The following is a 9,235-nucleotide window of genomic DNA, read 5'->3' as shown; positions in this document are numbered from 1 at the left end:
CACATCATACTAAATATGTAAGGTCATATCTACATGGGTTTGATTACAGAAACTGATAAAGTATTCTTTAAATAATGAAAAAAAAGAATAAGATAAGACTATAAGAGCAAGCCAGGGATTTGGCTCAGTGGTTCCGCCGCCTGCCTTGCAAGTGCAAGGGCCTGAGTTCAATCCCCGGTACCAAAAAAAAGACTATAAGAGCGAAAAGCAATTTAAATATGTTCAGGGACCATTTTCATCTCCAGAATTAAGGATTATTTTAATGCTACATCATTGCCTTTTCTCTTTTACTTTCCTTTTTAGTTTTATTTTAGGATTCCCTATTTTTAATGTTCATACAGAGATTTCTTTAACTGAAATACCGAATAGTTTCTTTGGTGTGAAAAACTATAATAGTACACAGGATCCTAATGAGATAATTAATAATGTGAAATAGGAAGTAAAGGGCTAAAGGTGTAGGGAAAGTGGGAAGGGTGGGGGAAAGGTAATAAGGGAGAGGAAAAAATATGAGAAACTGAAAAATGGAAATAAAATGTTTGTAAATGGGGAGGGGAGGAGGGGGTGAAGGAAGGGCAGGGACAAGGGGAAAAATGAGAATCAAGACCTATTATGTTAAGGTGCAGGATCCCAATAATGAATGTAACTGTATTGTATACCTAGATTGTACCAATAAACTAAATTAAAAAAAAAAACTCAATTGGGAATAGTAAACAATAGGAAAAGCAAATGAAAGTAAAGGAATGGGGAAGTAAATATATTACATCAGAACAAATGTCCAACTGGTAAAATATCAACACAAAGTTTTCAACTATATTATATTATCATAACTACATACAAGTATATGTTAACATTAAGTGGAAAAGCAGCATACAGAAGGTAGATGTAGAATTTCAACTATAAGACTAGAGATGAAAAAGCCAGGCCTGGTAGCGCATGCCTGTCATCCCAGAGCTCGGGAAGCTAAGGCAGGAAGATTGCTGCCAGTTCGAGACCAGTCTGAGTTACACAGTCAGTTCAAGACCAGCATGAACTACACAGTGAGACCGTATCTCAAAGAGAGAGAGAGAGACAGAGAGAGAGAGAGAGAGAGAGAGATGAGAAAGGAAATTGGTAATAATATTTGTATTTTAGACTCAGAAAGTTATCTTTCCCTTTTTGTAATAGCTTTATATCTTACCTTTATTACATTTACGGTAAGCTTATGTTGTATTACAAGCATTTAGTAAAAATTGTGTCCCTCAGGGGTACTCCCAGCCCTTTTCAAACTTTTGACTCTGACAATTAGATTGCAAACGGAGAAAGTCCACCTACAAAGAGAATTCTCTTACAACTTTCTTAGAAAGGAGATCAGTCATGATGGAAATACTCACATTAGGTGAGGTTGTTGTGGAAATAGTTTAGAATCCATTAAACCTGTTCTGTAATTATTTCTACAATAGTGTCTGGAGAAATCACTTGATGTTTCCAGTGTGAGATCAGAGGGTTCAAGTGAATGATTTTTGCCTTGTAGACTACTCCTCTTTCTTTCCATTTTATTACTTGTTTATTATCTATAGTTAATACACTTCTGAGACCATAGGTTTTAGAACAGACAGATATTAATTTCTGGATGCTCTAAACAAAAAACACTTAGCAATCTGAGACCATGGGTACAGATAACAATACCTGAATGCTTTAACCAAAAAAAAAAAAAAAACTTAGCAATTTAACTGTGTCAGCTACATAAAATGATCATTCTTACCCTGGAAAGGTAGAAAAATTGGAAGATCTGCAAGTTTTTTGAACAAGGAAGTAATATAAAGAAGCAGCTGCTGAAAAAATATCAGCTCTGTGTGTACTTGAATAGGGTACAGAGAGGGATAAATAAAGCATGTCCTGCTTGTTTTCATCTTCTTAGATATGCTTTCTCCAATTGTAACCTGCATGGACCCGAGTATTACAGAGAATGATAGTGTACTTGGGGTTTTGCAGGTGTTCATCACTAATGGCTGGTTGAGTGATGTTGTGATTGTAGTCGCGGTTACACATCGTGAAGCTCGATCACCTGCACATGGCATTAGCCTTTTTCTGGTGGAAAATGGAATGAAAGGATTTATCAAGGGTCGGAAGCTACATAAAATGGGATTAAAAGCCCAGGTAAGTCATAATATAAGTCATATTCAGGTAATAATTGTTACTATCAAATCAGAGAAAAGTCAATGTAGAGAATTACATGTGGCACAATCATACCTTCTTCCTGCACTGAATTCAAAGAATAAGGGTTTCAGAAAAATTTATTAGTCATGCTGCTGTATCTCTGGTAGTCAGCAAAAGATAAGGATCGCGTTATTTTTAAAGATCTGTTTTAGAAATGGCAAACTTGACTGTACAATATTAAGCTGTCTTTTTGTAATGTATTGAAGAAAATTATGAATTAACAGAAATATGTTTTTATGTATTACCAAAACAAGATTTCCTGAATGTGTATTAGAAATTCTTACTCTCCAGAGAACTGGGCAGTACTGGAGCTTGAATAACAGCATACTGCAGTGGGAAAATCACAAGTTTGGGAATCACATGGACCTGGTTTGACTCCTTGACTTACCATTTACTTTTTGTGTTCACTGATTACTCCAACATGGCTTCTAGTTTGTTCCTTTTAAAAAATCTTGAATGGAATTAATAACATGGGGTTATTGAAAAACTTGAACGAGCTCATGTTCTCTTAGGATACTGCAGAACTATTCTTTGAAGATGTCCGATTGCCAGCTAGTGCCTTGCTTGGAGAAGAGAATAAAGGTTTCTATTACCTCATGCAAGAGCTTCCACAGGTCAGAAATTAAAGATGCTATTTTTAATAATATAATGGGCTAGAGTAGAGTAATATAGGACCATATATAAAGTATGATTGAAAAACATAGTGAATGTTTAAAATTTTTTAAATGCACTACAGTAAAAGGCATATTGCTATTCATCTCCCTCAGTATATCCCCTACCCCATGCTTTGAATATGCTTATGCCTTTCTTTGGTCACTTTCTGAAGTATTCTGAAAGTCCTTTTTGTGAGTGTCTTTAGTTGCATTATCAAGGCTGCCTCAATATTCTGATTTACTTTTCATGATCATTTTGACTTTGGGAAAGATCCAGAAGGCACATGATGGGTAAAATCTGGTGAATGAGGATGCAATACAATATTTTAAGGGCCTGCCTTTCTGTTGGGTAACACACAGAAGCAACATTAACCACATTTTTTTATCCACCTTGCACACCTTAGAAAAATATGAAAAAGTATTTCCATAACTGCTTCAAAATGTGGCAAGAACAATGGCATAAGTATGTGGGAAGGGTGTTGAGGGGAATTAATAGCAGCATGCCTTTTATTACTGTAATAACTTTTCAATTTAAACACACACTGTATTTTTTTATTAGCCCTTGTGAATCCATGCATGCCAAACTGAACACAGGAATATCTAACTAAAACTTATAAAATGACTAGGAAAAATAGATTTTCTTCACTTCTGTGATTCCTTCTTGGAATGATTTCAGCCTAATAACTAGAAGTTAAGAACTTTTAGCTCTTTGTAAGGAAATATCATTGAAAACACCTGGCAATTTTTGAATAACTATAAATCAAAGGAGAAAATGTGTTAAGTTCAAACTGAAAACTTTTAGTGTAAAAGCTAGGTTCTATTCTGTTTTTCAAATATGGCTGCCTAGTGATCATTGGACTTTATATGTCAGTATAAGGGGATACATTTATGACATCCATGGCATACACTAAAACTGAAATTGGGAAAAAGAGCTAGGAACTGTGCATTCAAATAGTGTGAAATGCTGTGAAAATCACTGGCATGATAGATTTAATCTAAGGCTACTTTTGCACTAGTAGACAGAATTTAGCCTATAGTCTGGAAGATATTTATTTGTACAGATACATTGTTATATAGTACAGAGATCAATAAATAAAAATGGATTATTTTACTAATACATGAGTAGAAAGAAGAGAAAGCTATGTAGATTACATATAGTAATGACAATCTTTCATAAAAATAAAGAATTTTTTAGAGACTTATTTTAGGTAGGTCAAAATCTCAAATCTTTGTGGAGCACTTTATTATTAAGAGTTAAATTAATCTTTAGGAGTTCATTATAAAGATTATAGGATTTATTAGAATTGAAATTTTGTGAAAATCATTTGTGTAATTAGAATAATGTTTAAGACTTAATTTTTGGGTTATAGGAAAGGTTGTTAATTGCTGATTTGGCAATTTCTGCCTGTGAATTCATGTTTGAAGAAACCAGGAATTATGTTAAGCAAAGAAAAGCTTTTGGGAAAACAGTTGCACACATACAGGTAAGCCTGTTGTTATGGTTTGGTACTGAATGGTCACAGTTTAGTCATCTGAAATGGATCTAGGGTAAATGTAAATTTGGTGTAATTTTGATATGTAGTATCCATGAATGAGATGCTTAAGGGAAAGACAATGAAAAATAAAATTAGAGACCCTAGAACAGAGTCCCATGGAGAATTTCTACAAGATCTGAAGATGGAATAGGAAAGAAAGAGAATGCAGAGATGACTGAATTAGAAAGGAGAAAGCAAAGCAGGAGAGTATTGTAAAAGCCAAAAGGAAAGAAGGAGGGAGTTGGATCAAATAGGAGAGAATGGGATCAAGTTGTACTTGGAGAAAAAACAGATCAAAGCACACTCACTGGACATAATGATGTAGTGTTTGGTAAGAGCTGTTAAGGCTGATGTGGAGCGACAGGCCAAAGTCTGTGAGAGTTGTCAGTGGAAATAAGGAAGTAAAGCTAATAAAGACAAACAACTCTTTTATGATTTAGTCTGTGAATGATAGTTGAGAATAAAGATGATAATGAAGGAGAGGAAGGGAGAGTAGAGGTTGTCGGAGTCAAAGGAGATACCGAGGTTATTTTTTTGTTTTTACATTTCATGGGAGTATTGGAGTATACTTTAATACTTAAGGGATTTAGTAGAGAGAAACATTGTGGCTATGGAGGTAATAATCATTTGCTTTGGTTCTTTGATGGGTAGCTCTGTTGGTCACAATTAGTAAAAGTTTTCTTGTCAAAAAACTTTCATTTCCTTAAATATCAATAGAGAGTCAGTTCTTGAAAAAATAAGAGGCATGGAGGTATCTGAGGAGACTGAGGAAGGTTTGAAATGGCCTTTTTAGAGTGAGAGACTCAACTAACTAGAGAAACACCATCACCCTGCTGGCACTGTTGAGAGCCCTTGTAAGAATAGGGATCATGAAGGCCGGGGATGTAGCTCAGTGATTCAGTGGCCTGCCTTGCAAGCGTAAGGACCTGAGTTCAATCTCCGGTACAAAAAAAAAAAAAAAAAAACAACAGAATAGGGATTATGAGTTTACATTTTATCTTTTACATTTTGTGTGTTAGCATTACTAGTACATGGCCTGTATAAATAGAGAAAATAAATGGATGGTTGTGTTTATTTTAGGTTGGGTTTCCAGGAAGTTTAAGGTATTTGCAAAAGAACTCAGTGTGCAGTGATCACAACCACTGTAGTGGTTGGTAGTGTTTCAAGACTAGCATTATACAAATTACATTCAAGTGTAGTTTAAATCCTCGCTCAGCTCCTGAAATTTCTCTAGTCCAGGCCAGTTATCTTAGAAATATTTTCCTGTTTGTAAGATTTTTAAAATTTACTTGCTATGTAAAATTGTATTCCTGAATAATAGCAGTAGCTACCTCGTAAGATTACTGTGGGGAACTTGAGGGATAATGGTGCAGTGCTTAGAATATTGCCTAGTAAAATAAGCCCAAGGGCCAGGGATATAGCTCAGTGACACCATGCCTGATCCCCACACCAAAAAAAGATAAACAGATTTAAAATAAGCCCTCATTACAGTTACCTGTTATTTTTTTCCCTTATATAATGCCCTGCTCCATTTTTTTCCAATGGGGGGGCTTTTTATCAATTTCTTGCTCTTACTCCTGATGTGGGCCTTCTCTTCTGTCTTTTTGGAAACTCCTTACTACCCATATCTTCAAGTTAACTTTCCATTCTGAAAAAATGTCTTTACACATATGCCAAACCAGAACAGTTGTTTCACATTTGTCAAAATGAGGTATGTACTCAGGCAAAGGATATAGTTTAACAAGCAAGCCAGGCGTGATAGAACATGACTGTACTCCAAGCATTCTGGAAGCCTGAAGCAGGAGAATCTGAAGTTCTGCTTAACCTGGGTAACTTAACAACTTAGGCTATGTCTCAACATTTAAACTAGGAAGAGGGCTGGGGATATAGCTCAATGCAAATGCCCTGGGTTTAATTCCCAGTGGGAGGGAGGGTGGGAGGGAGAAGAGAAGGAAGCGAAGGGAATGGAAGAGAAGGGACAGGACAGGACGGGAGAGGGACAGGGACTTGGCTAAACTGGTGTTCTTAAGAATGGGATGAGATACTGTGTATTTCCTTTTATTTATGAATCGTGGTTAGCAGGTCTCAATGCCTGCCCTCTCCCCCTAGATATCCAGAAATGTTAGAGATGGGACAGTGGGCAGTAACTGGAAGTGTACCTTGTGTTTAGGGCAGTGGAGGAGAATGTTGTTAAATATCTTGTAATTCAGAGATACACTAATACCTGTAGTCTCCTGTTGAGAAATACTGACATACATGACTTTCTCGTTTTGTTTCACTGAGCACTTATTTATTAGTTGCCTTCTGACATTGTGTTTAGTAGTAGTTTGATAGGTGTGACTCAGGAAATACACATGGAAGTCTCTAGCTCCTGGCAGTGTAAGGGAAGTTACACCACTGGGTATCACTCTACAACTGTCTCATCTGTGGCATCAGTAATATTTGCCTCTGATATTCAACCACTGCCATTTTCAAATCAAAAATGTTCATTAAGACATTTTTCAAAATAAGGCTACTGGTGGGGATTTAGCTCAGTGATTCTGCCACCTGCCTCGTAAGCACAAGGTTCCAAGTTCGAAACCCGGTAAAAAACAAAACAAAACAAAAAAATAAGGCTGTAGAGCTTATTCTGTAAAAAAAACTCAACCATCTGGACATAATTTCCATCCCTTTGGAAAGTACATTTCCTCTGTTTATAGGTTTCATGATACATTATAGCAAAGATGACTATAGTATTATGCAGGTTGTCTGAATAGCTCGGAAAGCATGTGATTTGCCATCCAACCATGAAGGAAATAGGAGGTTGATCTATATGTATTATTTTCTCTTAAAAGAAAAGGATTCTTTGAAAATACAGTCGTGTATAGCATGTTTCTGTCAATGACAATGCATGTGTGACCTACCGACATATCCATCACAAAATGGTAGTGGTAGCTCAGTGAATTACTGGTGTGTTTGTGAAAATGCTGGTGTAATAAACCATCAGCAATATAAAAATATGATTTTGTACAGTGCATTATGATTATGTACCGTGCATAATACTTGATAAGAAATAACTATACTAGTTTATATAATTCATTATACTGTATTTTGCCATTAGAATACATTCCTACTTATTGTACTTATTCCTACTTACTGTAAAATAATATGCTGCCTTAGGCCAATAGTAGCTTCATAATCTTGTGATTCCTAAGTCTCTTGATTGCAACAAGAGGTACAGCAATTGACCTGTACCATCTGGATTTATGTTAAGTACACGTCATAGTTGTCACACAAATTGTCTAATGGCATATTTCTTAGAATGTATGGTTACAATTAAGCAATACATGGTTGTGTCTATTTATTGTAGTTTCATAGCACAAAAAATAGTTTTAATCCTGTTTTTTTTTTTCCTAATTGAGTTTATTGGTACATTTTAGGTATACAGTGCAGTTACATTCATCATTGGGATCTTGTACCTTTACATGACAGGTCTTGCTTCTCATTTTTCCCCTTATCCCTGCCTTCCCCTTCACCCCCCCGTTGCCTATTTACAAACACTTTATTTCCATTTTTTCATTTTCTCTTTTTTTTTTCTTTTCCCTTATTACCTTTTTAAAGCAAGTATCATTTTATTGTTACCATCCTGCAAAAGCACTTCACTAAATTTTCAGTAGAGGGCAGTAGCAATTTGCTCCCACAGGTTCATTTTTGAGTAGTAGTAGTAGTAGTTTTCAAGTCATTTTTCAAGTTTTTAAATATGTACTGAAGTTTCTGAGCTGTTCTTCTGATTTTTGTTTTATTAAGTAAGTGTCTGAATACAATGCTCATATTTCAAGTTAATATATGTAGAGGTGATGAATTATTAACATGCTTATAAATCTCTTCTAGAACTGGATATACTATGGTTCTACTTATTCAACTGAAAAAGACCTGTGTCAGTCACAGTTTACTTGGCTTAATATCAGTTTATGACTATGTAGCTCTTCGGTATCTTTTCTATAGGTTCTTGAATTTTGAATATTTTGGGTCTTTCTGAACATTTGGATATATGTCACAAAATTTACACATTTCCTTTTTTGAATAGAGAGAACTATCATACCAAAATAGCAATAGTACAGATTTTAATTTTCTTTATAATGATGTGATATTACAGCTCATAATTTTCCCCAGAATAGACAATAAGACATTAACATTTTTAATAAAATATCATTTATTGACTTCTCTGTACATGCCAGGCACTGTGCTAAATGAGATCTTTTTTTTTTCCTTCACGAATACGTAGAATAAGTATAATTATCTTCATTTTACAGATAAGGCAGGTGAGGCAGAGAAAGTTTAAATAATTTGCCCAAAATTATACAGCTATTCTAATTCCAGAACCTATGTTCTTAACCACACAGATTTTACTGCCCGGAAGTTTAAGTGGATGGCCTATTTTCTTTCTGTATATTCTTTCACTTAATGGGCAATGAAATAAAAATGGAATGTACTTTTCTAAGTCGAGCTCTTGATTAGTCATTTCCTATATGATAGATGCTCTTCTAAGGGCACAGAGGACTAGGGAAAGGGATGGGTGGAGTGGCAGGTAACACTTTTCCCTTCTGTGCCTCTAGAAAGAATATCTGTTTCTTAATTAACTATAAGGTTAGGTAATAAACCTAATTCATTTTATTTTACATCATAACTCATATAATAATATAGCAAATGGTGGTTTAAAAGACTACTGGACAAGGTGACCTCTCCCATGTTCCTTCCAGTTCTAAGTATCTGATAGAGACTATCTAATCTAATCTGCTTATTAACTTAAAGAGAATTTTTTAAATGCCAGCTGCACTATTACCTGTTAGCATTTTTTTTTTTTTTTTTTTT

The 9,235-nt window shown here is 35.1% G+C and overlaps 1 protein-coding gene across 1 annotated transcript in view; it reads left to right on the top strand.

The window, feature by feature from the left end:
• The window catches only part of Acadl (acyl-CoA dehydrogenase long chain), a 33,600-nt gene that overhangs the window by 14,974 nt on the left and 9,391 nt on the right, over window positions 1-9,235 (top strand). Inside the window, exons 6-8 of the mRNA XM_033763981.1 lie at window positions 1,972-2,136; window positions 2,709-2,810; window positions 4,220-4,333. Coding sequence (XP_033619872.1) covers window positions 1,972-2,136; window positions 2,709-2,810; window positions 4,220-4,333 — 381 coding nt within the window. The remainder of the gene's footprint in view (window positions 1-1,971; window positions 2,137-2,708; window positions 2,811-4,219; window positions 4,334-9,235) is intronic.

The sequence above is a fragment of the Fukomys damarensis genome, unplaced genomic scaffold (assembly GCF_012274545.1).
Source record: "Fukomys damarensis isolate Sample0158 unplaced genomic scaffold, DMR_v1.0_HiC HiC_scaffold_16, whole genome shotgun sequence".
Taxonomy (NCBI): Eukaryota; Metazoa; Chordata; class Mammalia; order Rodentia; family Bathyergidae; genus Fukomys; species Fukomys damarensis.
This window is presented reverse-complemented; position numbering and strand designations above follow the sequence as displayed.